This window comes from Melospiza melodia, chromosome Z (genome assembly GCF_035770615.1).
Source record: "Melospiza melodia melodia isolate bMelMel2 chromosome Z, bMelMel2.pri, whole genome shotgun sequence".
Classification (NCBI taxonomy): Eukaryota; Metazoa; Chordata; class Aves; order Passeriformes; family Passerellidae; genus Melospiza; species Melospiza melodia.
Window position 1 is genome coordinate 32,267,440 of NC_086226.1, and position 20,154 is coordinate 32,287,593.

Sequence of the window (20,154 nt, forward strand, 5' to 3'; positions counted from 1 at the left end):
TCTATTTAATTACATATTTAAGGTAGAACTAAGGAGTATTTAGACAGATTCCATAAGACAATTTATGTGATACAAAGAACAAGGCCTGAACTGGTCTCTGCTCATCATAGTCCTTGAAAAATTCAAGGCAATATATATGAATTAGTATGTGGTTACCAGTGGGGATGCTAAGATAATGTAAAATTTATTGCAAGAATCAAAGATAAAAGCAGGACCTAACACTTTATGCTGGTGCTTTACACAGTTGGATTCCTTCCATGTTTGCTAATATAATTGAAATATACATAACATTATTCTTCAGAGTTAGGATATTTTTCCTTTAGGTTAAGACAAGCTACTAACATTTCACATAATAGACTGATAAGAAAATTTTGTTCTTTTAAATAAAATTATACTGTCCTTTGTCATGTTTTTATTGGAAAGAAGACATATATTTTGAATTATTTAATGGGCTGAATACATTAATCACTGGCTTTCAAGAAAAAAAGTCACAAGAATGAGCTCAAATAACTGTTATTAAAAAGCTTCATTGCTGTGCATGCTCTCCCCAGACACATGTTGTTTCCACAGACAAGACATCCCATCCACTGCCACAAAAATGAACCTACTCTGATCTGAGCTCAGGGTTATATGCAAGACTTTCCTTTTGTTACCTATATAATAAAACATGTACAAAAGAAAAGGAAAGATACATCAGAATTCTACACTGATTATGCCAATCATTTTCACCACCCACACTATGGCTTGTTCCACTTTACTGCAGCAGAGAAACATGCTGCATAGGATGTGGGAAGCTATCATCCTCTATTGACTGTTTTCATATTAATAAGGAGCCAAAGGAAATATATTCTTAATCGGGAGTAGGCTTTACCTGTCTGCACCACTTTGAGGAGACATTTCTGCCAAAGGAACACATTGAACCTGAACTACTATTGTCCATGCATTCACAATGTCAGTCTCATCTGTGCTTTGTAATGTCTCTCACTGCTGAGCCTTCCCATCTGGCTGCACAGGCCTTGCAGACAGCTCGCAGCAGCTGATCCAATAATGAGATACTGTCTCCAGCTGCTCAGTTATCACTGCTAAAGAGATCTTATAACAGGGACTCCACTAAGCCATTTAGTGCAACTGTGTTTTCAGTTTGTCTGCAGTTGTAGTAAATCTTGGGAGCTACACATGGAAAGCAGAAAGCTACCCAGTCAAGCAGCACAAAGAATGTACCAAACTCATTAACGTGGTTGTTGAAAAATCTCACCCACAAGCAGACACTGAACTTGAACTGAAGGCAGGAGGAATCTGTAACTCAATTGAGACTCTCAAGAACTGTGTTTACCTCATAGACTTCTTGTACCTTTTAGGGCTATGCCAATGCCAGGAAAACACGTGAGGTTTTTAGGCACATGGCAGCAAGAGAAATTTGAAGCTTTGTTCCCTGAAGTTACTGGACTTTGTCTTTTCTGGCTGGGTCAGTTACTGGCAGTCACACTGGTAGGCTAAACCCCCAAGAGAAAAAAAATCTTCTGAGTAGTAGTTTCTAAAGCAGAACATATAAACCACATCCTAAAGGGAAGCACGAAAGTAAGAAGTCATGTGTGACATGCTAAAATGAATGTGAGCAACCTGTGTCCTCCCATCACTCGTACCCGAGGTCCCCATGGACACAAGAGAATGGCACTCTTCTAGTTCAAGATACTACAAGGACAAACATGTGAGGAACTGTGCAGCCCTGTGACACCTAATGAAGGTCACTGCTGCCAATGCAAAGTCTGCCCCTAAATTGTGAAGCTGATAGAGTGGCTCACTGGAAACACTATGGCTAAATGCAAATACCTGCTGTCCTGGTGCTGAGCTACATGAGTTCCTGCTAAACTTTTTTATTTTAACTTCAACACCACTAAACTATTTTAGCAGAGATCAATTTTCTAGCTTTGCTCCTTCTTAAGTTATTGAAATATACAGAATCTTTGTCAATATTTAGGATTGAGATTTTACAACTCGGTGAATTCCTTATGCTGTGTCTGTTCAGTGTCTGTAACGACATTGAGGGAGGATGTTGAGTTATAATCTTTGGAGGCACCCAAAACTGTCCATAACACTGATTGAAATTTAATTTACAGTTTAAGTCAAAAAGTAGTGGAGGGCAATAGAGAGAAATCAGACAAGTTGAAATTATTCATTTGCATGGGGTTTGGGTGGAGTTTTCTGGGTTTATTTCATTGTTTCAATACCATGTTCAGGTCAGGTAATTTTCAAAGCAATTACATATTTTGCCTGCCTACAGGCAGGCAACAGCTACAACAACTTTCCTAAGGAGTGGACATTACATCCAAAATTATTCCTTTTCTTTTTTCTTTTCTAGTAAATTACTCTGATAGTTCTATCAGAAGTATCTCAAAAACTGATCCAGTGCTATAAAAAGGTTATTACTTTTCAGTTGTCATTCTGTTCTGAATATACTAAGTGACAGTCACTCTTAATTACTAAAGTGCTCAACTGGTGCTGATAGGTCCTCATTCTTAGCTGGGGTATTCAGCATTTGCAAGAGGTTTATAAAATGAAATTCAGTTACAGTTTGTCAGATCATTTCTGTGGGTGTAAAACTTATGTGGTTAAAAGTGTCTGAGGTTGACTTAGAACCATCTAAGTTGCAATCATGCACCACAGCATTTATTCTGATTGTATCTTGATACTTCCACAATTTTTCCCTGTATTTAATTTCTTATAGTAAGTTATTAGGGGTCTTCATAAGCAGGAATATGTCTGTGTAGCAATGATCTGGTCTTTTCTGTTCATGAATAACACCAGAGACAAGGAGGCTTAGCAAGAAACAACCTCTGCATATGGTGTCGCCCTACAGCACCATGGAACAATACAGAGCTATAAGGAACTCCAGTTTCTCTGTCAGGGTGCAAGGGAAACACTCTGCAACACATTTATTCACAACAAAATCCTTCATCAAAGCACAGACATGTTTAAATAATACATGGAGATTTGGTTTAGACATCATTTGAAAGCTGGTTCAGTATCCTTACATCATGAGATGCAAAATCATCTGTCTATTTATTTAGAAGGGCCATTTACTTGTTTTCAACTCTTCAACATACTGTTGCTTTATTGTCCTATCTAAACATGGTAACAACCTGTTAGTATAAAAAAACCCTCAAAACACATCCTTAGCTACGCTGTAATAGCTCCAGCAAACCAAATTATGCTGCTCCACTACAGCTGAGAACCTGTTCCTTTGTCTCCTAATATTCAAACTCCAGAAAGCAGATGTTTTGTCTCTGACTGTTACACCTCTCCTCACCCTAGTGCTCTGGGAACTTTTCTTCCCCTTCATCATTCTCTCTGCATTTAGAGTTTTGGCCAAGACTGTCATTGCCAGCAAGGAAAGACGATGAAAAGTGTCTGGCTTCAAGACTGTCTCCTCTTCCATCACTTCTGCACGGAGACAGAAGTGGTGAATGAGAAACAACAAACTGCTTCTGAGTCAATCACACATGGTGGAGCTGAGAACACCACAATTGCACATCCAGAGAAAATCCTGCTGTTCCTCTCACTGCTGAACCACCCTCAAAGTCAGTGGCAGTTTGCCAGATCAACACAGCTATACAGAAAGAACATAGCCAAAGTATGCAGACATTTCATCATTTCACCTGTGAATCTGTAATTGCACTTTGGATGATTTTCTCACAATTCATATGCCAGACACGCAAAATCCCATCTTTCATTCCACCTCGTGTAGCAAGGACTTTCGACTGCCAAGGACACCAGGTTATAACCTAAACAATAAAAAGAAAACAGATGCCAGAATAGATTAGGAGGTCAGATGGAAGAACAGAGGCACTTTAGCTTGGAGTCTAGCTGTTAAAATTAACTACTACAAGCACCCAGCATCTACGCTCAGGGCAGAGTAGGACCCCAGAACTCCCAATGCTGCTTCCCTTGCCTTTGTTTCATAGCCTACACTGTTCCACACACCCTCATGAAACTACAACTTCTCTGCTTGCCCTTCAGAGGCCACAGACTCACACATCAGCACAGAAGAACCGAGTAGGATAGAGTCTTGCCTAAGCCAAGCCGTCACACAAGTCTAAGGAAAGTGGCCTACAGGGCTTACAAGAGAACTGGTTTCTCCCAGGATATTTCCAGGATATGTCTAAGGCCCAAAATCTACCTGAAGAAAACTTCTCAGAGCTCAGTTCCACATGTTTCAATAAATTTCCCTGATCCTTTAACCCCAGCACTACAGTCCAACCTCAGTTTCTTTTGGGAGAACAAACAGCTTGTAAATACTCTGCTCTTCTGTCTCTTATTAGTATTACCTGTCCTATCTCCCACACAGACAGACACTACATAAAGAATCTTAAATAATTTTATTTAAAATTTCCTTCTTCCGATTATTTGTCACCAACAATGGCATGAAAACATGGTCAGGAGGGCAAAAGCAACCCCATATATGAAATTAATTGCAGCAGAGGTAGTTTTCCAAAACTCCAAAAATCAAAATATCTTGTTTGCAAACTTGTAAGCATTACACCACCAAACTTTTCTGTGAAGATACATAGATACAAGAAATTGTGATAAATATTATTTGTGTTTGGCAACATATTTACAAAGGCCTACTAATCCAGTATCAAAGCCCTAGCAAGCTTACCTACTAAGAGAATTGGTTTTAAAATTAATTGCATTACGGACAGAAGACTCTAATAGACATCAGTCAGATAATTTGAAAATTGCCTGAGCAACATGCCTTCTTCATATGCTTTAACTGCTAAGAAAGGACGTATGGTTTTCAGTGCCTGCAACTGCAATTTCACCCCAGGGCTGCTAGGCCAGATATTCAATGTACTGCCTCGAGACCAAATTGCCAGCAACATGTTGGCTAGTGAAAATTTCAGGCTGCAAATGATTTGTTTGTTTTGACAAAGAATCCCAACATGGTGCTGAGCACTCTGAACTTCAGAGTGAAGGGCAAATCCTAGTAGTGAACCACTGCAGACAAGAACAGACAGCGGTTTAATGGTAATGGAACATGAAAAGCAACTCCATCACACCAGTGTTTCTTCAGAAGCAAACCACATCAGAGTGAAGCAGCAGAACAGCAGTGTTTCAGTAAGAGGAAGCACAGAACAGCCACCAAAGCACACCCTGGCTGCAGAGGTGCCTGACAGCACAAGGAGCCAAGCAGCTGCCCCATTCCAGCTGGGTGGAACACCTGCTGACTCTCACGTTTCTTTTCCACGAGCACAGTCTATGCCACTAATCTACACTCTGTTCAACTGCTGAGCCATTTGATGTAAACTATTGCCTGTTCTCCATGAAAAACCCTTTCACTAGGTGATTTTTGCCAAAGCCAGGTGTGACTCCATGCCCAACTGAGAGGCAGTGTAAAACTGCATTGTTCTGCTAAAGGGCTTTCTGGCAAGTTACCTGTATTCTTTGGTTCTGTCCCTTCCCTTGCCTTGTTTCTCCCTCCCACTCCAAGGCTTTAGAAAAATCTGCACAACCTGACACTGCTGCACCAGCTGCTTGCTAGGAAATGGATTCACAGTTCTACAATATCATCAGTCTAATACTCTCTTCCAGTGTCAGTCTACCAAAGGCAGGAAGGAATACCCTGACTGGAAACATTGCTACTGACAAAGTTTAGCTCCTAGATATGGCTTTTGCACATTAATATGGGAGTTGAACTGAAAATACTGAAAATACCTTGCAATACATTTTGCCATTTTTTATGAATATTACTTACATTAATCCTATGACAAATCAGAAGAGATTCCTGCTGAAATTCACACTTAAAACTAGTACAACGCTGAAATAAAATCAGCAAGTTCAATACAATCCTTTTAGGTATCTGAGAAACAGGTATATGACATTATTGCAATAGATTTATTTAAGGATTTTAATTATATTAATAAGGGTTAGAAACTGGAAACTTTCCCACAATGACTGTTAAAGGTTTTTCAGATACATATTGAATTAATTAGAAGCACTGAAAATGCACACACAAGCCTGACTTACTGCAAGATATGTCCTTGTGTTGTGCTTGTGTAATGGACTTTATGGTACTGAAATTTATTTACAGATTCATGATGATGCACTGTTGGACTATTTTTAACCACAACAATTACAATGTAATCCCAAAGTCAATTGATACTTTGGAAACTTCACAGCGAAGTTCAGTGTAAGAATGTTGCTCTAATTTTAGTAACAATTAATATTAACTCCATGTACTTTTTTTTTTTCTCCTTGTGCAGTTATTTTAACTATGCACTAATATTAGAATTATCTGGTTAATTTCAAACCTAGTAAAAGAAAACCTAAGGCATCAACCATAACTGTAGTTCACAGGTTCACACTGAATTTTGTCATCAATTTCTGCTCCGAAGTTCCTGTTGTTTTCACTGCTTTGGCTAGGAGGAAATGTGAACCCAAACTATTTCTTACTGCAGTGAGGTTATGCCACTTGGCACTGGCAGGATGTTACACCTGCATCCTTGTAACCTAACCCACACAGCACAATTGCAACTGCAGTTTATTAACTGTTTGTTCAGGTGGTATGCCTGTACCTCCTTGCACCTCCACCTTGCAGACCTCATACAATCACAACCAGAACATCTTGTGAAACCAAACATAAATCTACCACTGCTGCTCTTATCAAGAGATACTAGTTTCATTGTGAGTTAACAATAAAGTCAGCCTACCCTCGCTAGTATCTTTCTATTTAAGTAAAACAGAACACTAACATATGATTTTAAAATCACAGAGGTATTCATCATGCACAAGTCTCTCCTCAGCTCCTTCACGTGAGAGTCAAAGATCTGAAACAGAAAGTGGGATGGAAAAAAAACCACAAGAGTACATCTGATCTTTGTCATCTGAGCCCACATACTGAAATGATACCTAAATGCAAAATATTCACCTGCTACTAAAAATACACCCTTGACAATGCAAAGGTCAACCACTCCATACCTTCTTGGGTTGCAGATAGCAATGAGCTGGCCTTTCCTTGCAGAGAGCTAGAGAGTGTGTGCAACTAGAGAGCTAGGGAGATGTGCAGCTCCTTACAGCCCTGCTCTGCTGTGCATTTGGGAAGACAGATGGAGTCTTGATATCAATGGTGGGGCCATCTAAGTTACACACTGTTTCCCCAGCACTGGGCAGGCCATGGTATTTGAAGTTCAGACCCACTGGACGCAAAATGATTTCAAGCTCAGGCTTTCTCCAAGGCATAGTGAAATTCTGCAAGTGGTGACAGATTTTTGGGAGGAGAGTAAGAAACAGAGACTGCAGAAACAGGTTAAATCCTCTTTGGCCGCTTTCCTGTCATACAATAAATCTACTACTGATTTCTGAGATGGGGGGGAGAGATGGGGGAAGAGGTAAATCACATTTGAACAAAGCCAAGAAAATCAGCTAAAATGAATGAGTCATTTGCCTGAGTAAAAGCAGCAGGGCTCTTTCTGGGAATAGACTTTACTGCTCACCTGCTCAGAATACAATGATTCCAGCCTCAATTACAGACAGGTGGCCAAACATATTTCTCAGCCTCTTTCTGGTTTCAATGTTCCACAACTGCCAATCCAAAACAAACAAGAAATAAAAAATTTGACAGCAGGAAGAAAGAAAAATTTGTTCCTTTCATTTGTTTACAATTTGGCCACTCCCCAGTTCTGAATTGACATAAGGAAAACTTCAAGCTCATTTATTTCACAAGTAAGACCATGAGTACTTCCAAATTTCAATACCTTTATCAGTGATGCAGAAGTCAGACTGAATTGAAGAGGTACATACCTGTGAGTTTAAAGCTATTTATTTACATGTCAGTCTTTGTGAGTTCATACATAGAAGCACTGTACTTCAGTGCCTTCAGATTTCTGACTCATGACTGCAGCAGGTAGGGCCAGGACTTATCTTAGCATCTCAGCTACAGTCACAAAAAATCCTCTTGTTAGTAGTAGTGTCACATAACAGTAGGCACAGATAAATGTGTATAATCAGATTGAAGTCAAATTCTCAAATGTGAACCTATAAGGAGTGTTTTGGATTGAACTGTAAAGACATTGACAGGTAGAGTGATCTTAGCAAAAGACATACAAGAAAAACATAGCCTGTGCTAAACAAAATAATTTAATGGGAGTTCCTCTTACTGATGGAAAAATAATCTGACTGTCACTGGAAAACTGCACCATTAATTCAGCCATCAGCTTTTTTTGTTTTAGGAGCTTCATTGCACGCAGCTAATTCTGGATGTCACTAGGTGTGGATGTTCACTAAGGTAGGTTATGACACTGGGAAGTGCTACATATGTTTTCAGCAGAGTTCTTCCATAGTCTAGTCAACCTTCTCAATTTGTTTCCATTAAAAAAAAAACAGTATCAAATAGTTTGGTAGCCACTTTAGCTAAAAATGGAGAAAGACCAAAAAAAAGTAAGTTATCTAGTACTTGCACTTCTCAATCACTCATCCAAAATGCAAGGGATATTCCTTTTTCATCCAAGCCAGACATTAAATGTGTTAGGAACTGGAATTCAAATCAATGCCTTCAACAGCTTTCAAATCAAGAGTTTGTCCATTCCAGATATGTGCAGCAGGTCCTACAGGCATAGGAATGAGATTCTCAAGGCTCCAGCCCAGCATGTTTAGCTCTAGAAGAAAGCTACTAAAAATTACTGCAAAAAACCAGTAGATAATAAGCTGGGGTAAGGGGCACTATGTTTGGGGGAGAGAGACTATGGAAAAACATCCAGAGAATTCTTCTATGAAATCTTTACTGGCAAGCATTCCACTTACATGAAGGAGAATATCTCTGACAAGCCCAGGTCTTTGTAAGTCTAATCTCCTCAAATGTATATGTTTACACAACAGCATCTGAGTTACAGTTTACTCACTAAAATTTTTTAATCTCTCTGCCACATCACTCACCCTAACTTCTTCCACCAGAAATGAGGCTCCTTCTCCAACAGATACAGACCCAAAAACACCCTTGTTCTAAGGTGATTCTTGTGACTGACACATAGGACAGAGTCTATATGGTACAGTTTGTCCACTGTACTATTTACACTGCAAATGGTAGGGGAAAATGCAAAAAGTTATTAAGGAAACTCTGCTCCTCATCTTCAGGGCTTGCTCAGTAAATGGAGTGGGAGTACTGCCTCCATTGTCCCTGACACAGGGCACACTGCACTTGCAACACAAATCTCTGTAATAATTATCTTCAGAACACCCTGTTATGTCATGTAGGTCAGCAGCAGATGGTGTACAACACTTAATACCAAACCAGGACATTCTCATTTTGCATGACCCCGAAGCAAAGAATGTGCTACCATAATCCAAGGTCTGGCATCTTTTTTTGGTGACTGAAATTTCTCTGGAGAGCAGCTGAATCCATCAGCCTGTTTAATTATAGACCTGACTGTTGCAGCAGAAATCATTTCTGTAGACCACTGTTAATGTTGTCAGTCTCAGCACATACCTTGTGCATTATCAGTGTATATCATACCTGAACATGAACCTTTATCCTGTTCATGGGTATATATGGGCACTTGCAAAGCTATGCTGAAAAAGTCTTCCCAGAGACAATTATAAACGCATATACATAAATAGTTTGTTAGATCTTATGAAGTACTCAAAATCTTCAGACCTAAGATTTACGTGTGTAACTTTTGAGTGTTTAATTTTTGCGTCCTCTCCAAAAAGACCTGAGTGAGAATTTACAAGGTATCCCCCAAACCACAAATGTTGTCACTGCTATCTTCCAAAAAAAGATATTTCAAAGTCCACTCAGTGAAACTGCTGCTGTGGCTACTGGCTGCTAGACAGCCAAGGCTGATTGCTGAAACATTTAAATTAATTTTAAGTGGAGGTACATCTATTTGATTTAAAAGTTGTATTGAGATCTATAGCTGAAGGAAGGTGTATGAGAGTTACATCCCGCTGCTTTTCCATTTTATGTGAAGGGGACACATCACCATCTTTCCTGAAATACACAGAAGAATTCACAGTCTGTGAAAAAAACTAACACATTGGAAGAATTAACTTAATCATTGCAGTCAGTAGTATGAAGCCTTACTTCTTGCTCCAAAGGTGTGGATGGCTTCATGGTGGTAACACTCCTCAGCTCATTTTTGGTCCCCTCTTGACATCCTGCATTTGAAGATTCACCACACATAAATCAGTAAAACAAAAAAGCACCACCATCTTTTCTAAGGCCTAAGCCTTTCACATTCTCATTATATTTGCCTCTACACACCTCAGAGGAGGCTTGAAGGGCCTAATTCATCCTGGGTAGGCTCAAAACACTGGACACACTAGACTAGGGAGAAGCCACATTACAACAGCTTTTTGAAACCCCCATGCATTTATCCAGGTAGAGCTAAGAATAGGCTCCACTGTATTTTGTTTAATAATTAATATAAAATATGGTGGTTTTTCACTTTTTTTGCCTTTTGCAGAATTTGCTAGCAGCAGAATTGTTCCTGTGTGCTGTCCCGCTCCAAAACCCCCTTATACAGTAATTTATTCTTTTACTCTCTGGGCTTTATTTCCCCACAAATGTCTGCCCCACCGACACCTAACCACAGGAAAAGGTTTTTAAAGCAAACGCCCTTCAGTCACACCACAGTGAGCTCATGACAGCACAGTAACGAGAAACAAAAACCAATACAGGTGTGAGAAGGAAGAGTCATCTTTTGTGGTCACTCTCTACATTAGGCTGCAAAGATTCCTCAGCACTATGAAAAAAAGCCAGATAATTAGTGTTTTTAACAATTTAATGCTAGATTTTTATGTGTAAGAAATTATATTGCTATGGTATATAGAGCAAAATGCTGAAGACCCACATTTATGCAATTTTCTCTGTGTTTTACTTTCCTTCTTCAAATTATTCCCCAGAGAGTAGTAATTACAATGAGACTTAAAAGCTTCAAGGGCAGAATATGATACTTATCTCTACAACTAACCTCTCTGGTTCAAAAAAGAATTCAACACTGATAAAATGTTTGTACTCTATAAATATACACATACACATCCTACATAAAATTTCAGTGACAGTTGTGGAAAAATTACATTATAAATCCCTTCCATACTCTGTCCTTAACCTTATCCCCTATTCCAAAATTCAATTGGACAGGCAGCAAATGTTTCTCCTCTTAGTTGTAGTATTCCTTCTTTCTAAAGATGAGCAAGTGGATTACAGTAATTTTCTTATGTGTCTAAAATTCTGTGGAGTTAATTAAGTTTTGCAGGAATGACCTCAGGTCTGCACAATGGGCTGTGTAACACTGCATTCTAACCCTAAAAATGTCTAACATTACTGAAATGAAACTTTTCAGTACAGAAAAAAATGTATTTCTAATATCTAGATTTTTTTATTACTTTTGAAAAATTTTCAAAGGCTTTTTCTAAATCCCAACAAGTAAAATAATTCATAAAATTTAGGGCACTTAATTGTAAAATTCAATGAATAGTCACATTTCTGAAACTCTGTATACAATTTTCTTCTTTAATGCTGGTAGCTGGTAATATGGAATGAGACAGTAACAGGTTAAATCATCTCTAACTCATTTCAGCATTCTCTTCTCTTGTGAGTAATTCATCTAGCCCAAATCATACTGGTTACCCTTTCAGCTTTATCCACCTACTTCACGGGTACATTAATATGCACAACAGGCATAAGTTAACAGGTATTTCTGAGTGGAAATTAAATTTCATTGTGCCATTTTGTTATTTTGCCTGGATAGTGGTGAATATCACTGACTTTTGGTAAGATTTTGGCACTCACATGCCTGTGTCAATTCTCAAAATGAAACTCAGGAAGTGATAAGTTGTCAGTACTATCCCATCAAACTACTCAATTAACAAGTAGGTGGGTGGCATCAAACCTGATATTCTTAAAGCCTATATTCATCTGTCATCAAGGGAAAAAAAACACTGGGATTTTTCCTTGTACTGTTGCTATTAACTGCTCTGAAATGAGGCTTATTAGCGCTGAAGAAAGCAACAAAAGAAAATAAAAATCTACCACATAAACCCCAATTTCTTCTACAAGGGGTGAAATCCAGATTGATAAAGAGAAATAGCCAGAGCACCAAAACAAAGCACCTTTCCAAGGCAGAAGACACCAAAATATTATTCTGATTTTTAATGAATGGTATCACAACCAATTAAGTATGGGAATACCTGCACAATTTCTTTTCAGATCCCCCTGTTTTCAAATCACTTGATCATTCACACCCCCTAATGCCCAGTCAATCATAGGTCATTTTATGTAGTAAATCACCAACTCCTCCACAGATGAAACCAGCAGCAGTGCTAGGGAAAGTTTGGCCTTTCCCTGCAGGCAAGAGCAACAAAACTCCAGTACCTCTGCATGCCCTGATCTCAGGTACTCCACAGTCCATATAACATATATCCCCTGCCCCTTCCACAGCACAACCCTATACTGCTTGTAGTGTCCTGAAACAGAAAAGCTAAAGGAAATTAATGTTTCAGGACCACCAGTGTATCAGATGTGGGCCAAAGGAGAGCCAGGTAAGATGCTAGGAGTTAACCACACTGAAAAAGCTGGAATACTGTGTTCAGAGGTTGTGAGAACTCTAGAAATAGCTGTGGGCAGGTAGCTCTCAGCCACTTTGTATTACTGGGTAACACTTACCGGAAGAGGTAGATGCACTTGCTTTTCCAGTGTAGATGCAGACTGTACTGTCTTACTGTTCAGTATGCCTGAAAATTGGAAGATATCTTTCCAGATGCAACTAGTATTTTCCCAGACCTCCACATCACCACTTTCTGCAATGCTATATCCAACCTCTGGGACCATTGGAAGCTAAGCTGAAGTTAAAATTTGACTGAATTAAGAAGTCAGTTGAAAAACATATTTAAATATTGTGGACAACACCAATCCCATCAGAGGACTCAATAGTCATTACATAAAAGCCTCAAAACAGCCTGTCTCTGGGATGGGAAATGAATAACAAATACAGAATATCAAATCATGTTCAAATCATATTGCTGTAACCTGAGAGACTCAAGACATTTTTCCTTCCACAATACATGGTTTCACTGCTAATGATGACACACACTTTAACAAAGCTCTTTGAACAAGACCACCTTAGCAGTGGAAGAAGGTCCAAACCTGGATTGCTGCCTGGGTCACCTGTCAAACCTTAGTGACCTCTTGTCCTCTTCTGAACTAGCATTTGGGCTACTGTTATGAGCTTGCAGGGACATTTCCCGGATGCAGTCAATAAATGTGTCTGTGAGGGAAGAGCAGTTCTGCGGTGCACACACTGCAGGGCCATTGATTACAGCATCACACCCCCTGGATGTCAGAGTCCTCCCTCAAACCAGGCCCACAGACACTCCACTCCATGATCCTATTCCCTAAACCAGTGCTACAATATAAAGTGGAAAATAGCTACAAGGTATGTCTGAGGAATATGACCTTAAAAATTACATTAACATTTCCTTGAGTATGAAAGAAAGACATGATGCAGCAAAAATAAGGAAAGAGATCTGAATCATTACATCTTTAACCAAGATTCAAAGAATCAGATCAGCTCACACAGGCAGGAATATCTTCATCAATTCCTAATAATATGCATTTCTTCACAATGGTCACTGAGATGACTCCTCTGATGTCAACTTTCTGCTTGTTCTGTAATTATTTATACATAGTAATGTGGAAATGCAGTAGATATTTTTACCAGCCATTCAAGATTAGTGAATTCTTTCTCTCCAATGTCTGTGAAATCTGCCCTTCCATGCACAGTCTGTGTCACTCTTCTTCAACACCCTGCTGCAATCATGACAAGAAAGGTCTTGAAAAACATAACTGGAAAATAGAAGAGTTTCTCCTTTATATATTCCAGCTGTTCTACAGCAGGCTTTCAGCTTTGAGAGGCATTTTCTGTATGATTTATGCAGACAACTTGGCAGAAAGCTAATCACATTGCTTGGACACGTGTCCCTCTAAAATTAGTGCAGACATTTCTGTGGAAAATTGATTGTGTATGCAAGGAAGTAATACTCTGTCCCACAGAGAGACCACACACACTCACTGGTATGTGAGAAGATTCTGTTTTCAGCAGACTATTCTCAACAGATACCATTCCTTTATACTAACAGGCTGCACAAAGTAAATAGTCATTTATTATTGTATTTGAGAAGATAAGTAGATTTTTATATGGATTTAGCCAAGACAGACTTTCAAATGGGTTTAGGAAGAACTTACATTTTGTTCATACCACAACATATTGCAAAGATGCCCATATCACAATTTAGTAAAAGGTTGTAGTCCTGGATCTAGAACTCTGAACATATTTGCTCTAACTCAGATTCTACATATAAGTCACAGTATAAATCTAGGTTTACACAGAATCCACATGAACCTCATGAGGTTCAGTAAATCCAAGTTCAAAGTGCTGCCCATAGCTCAGTATCAACACAGGCTGGGAGATGAACAGATTGAGAGCAGCCCTGTCCAGAAGGATTTGAGGGCATGGATGGATAAAAGCTGGACATGAGCTGGAAATGGGCAGTGATAGCCAAGAAAACCTATTGTATCCTGGGCGACACAAAAACCGTGTGGCCAGCAAATTAAGGGAGGTGATTCGGCTTCTCTGTTCCACTCTGGTGAGATCCCATCTCAAGTGCTGTGTCCAGCTCTGAGGCCTTTAACACAAGAAAGACCTTTTGTGGGTCCAGAGCAGACGCACAAAAGTGATCAGAGGGCTGGAGCACTCTTCTGTGAGCACAGGCTGAGAGAGATGTGGTTGTTCAGCCTGAAGGAGGGGCACTGGGGAGTCCTTACTGTAGCCTTTCAGTACTTACAGGGGGCTGATAAGAAGGAGAAGTACAGGCCTTTTAGCAGGGCATGTTGTGATGGGACAAGAGGTAATGGTTTTAAATTAAAGGAGGGGAGATTGACACGAGGTATAAGGAAGAGATTTTTTACAATGAGGGTGGTGAAGTAGTGCAATATGTTGCCTGAAGAGGTGGTGGATGCATCATCCCGGAAAACATTCAACGCCCAGTTGGACAGAGCTCTCAGCATCTTGATCAAGTTGAAAATGTCCCTCATCACTGCAGGTGGTTTGGACTAGATTATATTTAAATGTCCCATCCAACCCAAATAATTCTATTACTCCATTTGAACAGAACAACACGTACTCATCTTCTAAAAGATGCTCCATTATAAGAAAAAAACATTTTCTGTACATAACTTCATGGAAAGAGTTTATTATCTCATCAAAAAAGAGCAGTTACATTCAATTTCTCTGTTGGCTAGATTGACCTAAGACTATTAAAACAATTGGGTTGTTTATCTTAAGAGTTAAAAAAATTACTGATTCTCCAATCAGTTGATGGAGGGGAGCGAGAGCAAAGAAAGCGCTGTTCCTCCTGAAAGGGAGAATTTCAAGACTAGTTTGTTTATTAAGAAAATTAAGTAAATGTCCCAAGAATCAGATTTCCCGGAATGGTATAAAAGCATGGTCTCTTTCCAACATCCAGAGATGTTCAAGAGTGCCACTATTACAAAGCATCAAACAACCCTAATTAGTCCATCAATGCTGACATCACCTACTTTTGTTAGAAGTTCAGCTTAATATCCTCACAGCAACTTCTCAATTATATGAATTAAGAATTATAAAATGCTATAAAAAAGACTAGGTATGCATTTCTGAAGCAAGTTCACTCAATAGTTATGGTCAAAAGAATAATTATGGGAAAGCAGCTACTAACCTCTTCATATAACTTTGGAACTGGTGCAATCCATGGAAGAAAAGGAGAAATTGTAATCACTGACTAAAAGTTTTCATCTTAATATTTGAACAGTCACAAGGAGATAGCAGTAAAGTAGAGATTTTGAGTGTCATATTATGGTAATAGATTTTCTAATGTGAGTACCAATGCTTCACACAAGAAGTCAATTTTGTACTGAAGAGAAACTTTTTCACTAATGAAGGCAGGTAGCTGAAGCACAGATTTATGGTCCAAAAAGGCATGGATACTGCCTTAAAAAAGAAAAAAATTGTGTGCCAGTGTACACTACAAAGAATAAATTGATAAAATATACAGCAATAGAAAATAACACCTAAACAGGAAGTGTTCTGAAGTCTTTGTTTCACATGTTAAGCAGATTCCTTGTGTTCTTTCAACCTTGATCAAAATCTGGCAACCTATTTTCACAACAATATTCTCAGAAAGGTACTTTTTGGTAACTTTTTGGTATTTTTTTCATAGCACCTCATTCTATCTGCACGACAAAATCAACAGCTACATCCTGAAGAACTGAAACAATTATCTCTTACACACACAGTCCTTGTTAAAGCAAGTGGAAAACTGAGTCATTCATGTTCTTCATGGATATTTATTTCAATATATGCTTTCTCTCAGAGGTAGCAAACCCATCTAGGGGGCTTCATTAGTTTAGTTTTGATTTTAGTTTACAGGATAACAGCCTAGAGAAAAAGAAGAAAAGCTGAATCAAATAAACAACAAAAAAGTTACTCCTAACTTTTCTCCAGCACACATTTCCTAAATGGACCTTCTCATGTTACTGTTATCCATGTCAATAAGGCAGTACCCTCGTAACTAATTCCAGGCCAAAGACAAAGCAAATATCCTGTCTGTGCATTTGAATATGGCATAACTCACCTTTTATGTTTCAGCTCTCCTGGTATTCCTTCCCTCCAAACCTGTTGCAGCATGATTACTAGTAGAGTAGTTTTTGTCATAGAGAATTTCTTAGGCATCTGAGGTGACACTGTAAAAACAGTTTTAATGGAAAAAATTCCTTTTAAAAATGTACATGGGAATATATGTCAAGCACTTTTTAGAATAGCACTGACTGTGTAAGAGAGTACTCAGAAAGCAGATCTGCACACTAAGTGGGACAGCACCAATACTGACATTTGGAGCAGTCACCCTGCTTTCCTTCTGTCAATGAGAAAAAGAGATATTTCTACAGCACTATTCATCTTATCCTAAAAGAGATTATTAAACAAGATCAGATTGATCACTCCCTTTATAAAGAATACCTGCTTACTACTGCAGCTCATGTCTGGCCTTAGGTTTATTGACTAGTTACAGAAAATCCTGCTTGTTAGAAAATTAGCATCTGATTTCCCAGGACCACACAGGCTTTCAGCACTGCTTGTAGAGGCAGCATGAAGAACTTTCTGCTCTAGAGGACAGATCAGAGTTTCCTAGACCTGAGCATGCATTACTGAAAAGCTCTGGTATTCTCCTTAGTAGAAGATAGAATTACACTTTCTGACCATACTCTTAGGAACATATGCAGAGCACGTAGGAGCATCTTTTATTAGTTTTCTAAATATTTCGATAGAACAATCAAGGAGGCAACCATGTAAAGTTCCCTACGTCTTCCAGGAATCCCTTTGCAGACATGCAGCAGGCAAACCCTTCCCCACTTTCCCCTGGCGCTGCTGGAAGCAGCAGCCAGCACTCTCGGGGCTCATTCGATGTTCCGTCAGCTCCCTCTGTTGCTGACGGAGAGAAACGGCCTCCCCTGCAATCGCCTGCCCTCCAGACCGATTCAGAGTACTGCAAGTTTGATCTGCGCTCCAGTAGATCCCTTCCAGGGTGAGTAGAGTGCGGGTGAGCCCTGGGCAGTGTCCCTTTGTCAATTCATGGAGCCTCAGGCTTTTGAGAGGAAAGGGGCCTGCTCCTCCTGCCGTGGGTGCGCACCAGGCCAAAGCCAGGCCTCCCTCCGGACTGGCCTGCAGCTGTGGCTGGGCCTGCAGGAGCCGCACACGCCGTAAAGGAGAGGCAGAAGGAAGCAAAGGAGAGGCCTGCATGAGCTCTCCTACCCTTTTGCCAGTTGTTGATAGCTTTTCCAGATGTAAAGGTGCTGGTAAAGACCCTGTGGCCTCTTGCAGTCCAATGGAACTTAAAGCCATTCCTGTGTGTCGCACATAACAGCAAAAAAAGGCTGGTGTGCCAAGGACACTTCTTGGCTAGAGATAAGACCCGTTTTTTCGTCTTTCCTTTCATCCTTTCACCCCACTCAGTGTTGGCTGTCTGTACGGCCTGCTGCCCTACGCTGTCTGCATGCTTGAAATGGGAATTGTGGGTACAGCTCTCCTTTCATGACAGCAGCATGCTCCTGTGAGAAAATCACAGAATCAATTAGGTTGGAAAAGACCTCTGGGATCATCAAGTCCAGCCTATAACCTAACACCACCATGTCAATAGACCATGGCACTAAGTACCATGCCCAGTGTTTCTTTAAACACTTCCAGGGACAATGCCCCCACAGGGCTTTTGACGATCCAAGGCACCTTCAGCCACATAGCAATGTAGGTTTAGGGGTCTGGTGGCTCCTGAGAGAGGGACTGGTTGTCTGCCTGGAACCAGGCAGGTTCTCTGACCTCCACCCGTGAAAGAGGACTTAGATCTCTTCTGATTCCTGAACCTTCTCACCACCGCTGCAGCTTATTCATGCCATTATAATTTTTAATGTTATCTTGTATTTTTTATATATTAAGGGATACTAAGTAAAGATTAAATTGGTTTTCTTATTTGCATTTGTTCAAATTAATTTATAGAGTAATTTGAGTCAGAAAACAATAAAATCTGAAAAATTATTAAAATGTAAGAGCCCAGACAATATTAAACAACATATTTTGGGTTTCAAACAGATTTTGAGCAAGGTTTTAGTTGAGGTTTAGTTAACAAAAGGAGACATAGTTAATATAATGTGCTTCTGGGTAATTATTAGGTACACCAGTATTATAATATATTAAGGGGGGGTTTGTTTGCTTTATTTTGTTCTGAAATAAATAGATGCAAATTGCAAACACTTGAGATGTGGCTTAGACATCAGGATGTTACATGGATTTTCTGTAACCAAACACTTTTGTTCTTCCCTTTAAGGTCAGCATTAGTCACCTGTGCTTGCTTGTTGAGTACAGCTTTGTTCATTTCAGCACACAATTATGTGTGTTTTCTTCCCCACCATCAAAACACCCTGCTCACAGGCCTCACTGCCAGGCAGAGACAAAGCCCAACATGTCCTCATATACAAATACTGAAATTTCACAGTGTTTCCCAAGCATCTCTCTGTTTTGTAGAAAAGCGTGAAGCTGTCCCTATAAACTTGCTAAACAAAATGAATGTGGATTTTAGCTATTTAGAGATTATAGAAAGAGTTGAACCCACCACTATGATATTGTACATATGAGTGATACTGGTAGTAGTACTGAAGACATCAAAAGGAAAGAAACAAACAGACTCCAGGTTTTACGTTCAGAAAAGCCCTTTCTATTGCCATCCCTTAAAATGCATCATCTAAGTGCAGCAAAAGATCGGGGTGATGAAGAAAACCAACTGAGGCAGAATGACTCTTCCATGGTGGTTTGCACTGGGAGAGAGAGTGAGTAAGCAGAGACTCACAAGCAGCAAAACACCACTGGGGCTTGGCTTAGATCTGAGACTTTCAGCTAATTCTTCTCTCATGCAGACCTTCAACCTTACCATCTCAGTACAGCTCGTTGCCAGGTAGCCAGTAGCAATTAAGAAAGCAACCCATTTTCCATTATCATCCCCACTCTCAATGCAAAAAAAAAAAAAAAAAAAAAAAAAAAAAAAAAAAAAATCCACATTATATTATCTTCCTTTATTAGGACAGCCTATTACCAAGGAGTATTCCTCTGCTCCATGTGCTGAAAAGAGTTTTGCACAGCTGTCTGTGATCCCACAGCAGCTGATGAGGCGCCGTGGTTTCAGCCACCCTGCCTTTTTTCTACCGGTACAGCTGTCCCCCAAAATGCCTCTCCAAGTCTGCCTGATAACACAGCTGCCTCCTGCAGAGCAACTCCCCAGATACATCTGCGGGCCCAGGGGATGTGCTGGAGCTGCGCTACAAACACAGTTTTGTGCCCAGCAGCTCTCGTGACACTGCAGACACACGCTGGAATATCCCACACAGGTCAGTTGCACAGAGCAAGCAGCCTCCTTAGGTGATGGTTACACCCTTTTCACTCATTTCTTCTCCCCGCTTCCATCCCTCTTCCCCTCCATAAAGATCCCGAATACTTTACATAAGTGCTCAGAGGCCCAGCAGGCGCTGTGATATGCAACAGCTCTTTTGTAACGGGGACAAAAATGAGCAGCTTGTTCTTTCCG

The 20,154-nt window shown here is 39.9% G+C and overlaps 1 protein-coding gene across 1 annotated transcript in view; it reads right to left on the reverse strand.

Moving 5' to 3' along the window:
• The window catches only part of CDC20B (cell division cycle 20B), a 42,996-nt gene extending 33,464 nt beyond the window's left edge, over nt 1-9,532 (reverse strand). Inside the window, 7 exon segments of the mRNA XM_063181365.1 lie at nt 3,657-3,782; nt 4,767-4,995; nt 7,491-7,518; nt 7,521-7,578; nt 8,450-8,493; nt 8,496-8,715; nt 9,506-9,532. Coding sequence (XP_063037435.1) covers nt 3,657-3,782; nt 4,767-4,995; nt 7,491-7,518; nt 7,521-7,578; nt 8,450-8,493; nt 8,496-8,715; nt 9,506-9,532 — 732 coding nt within the window.
• Between the last annotated feature and the right edge of the window lie 10,622 nt (nt 9,533-20,154).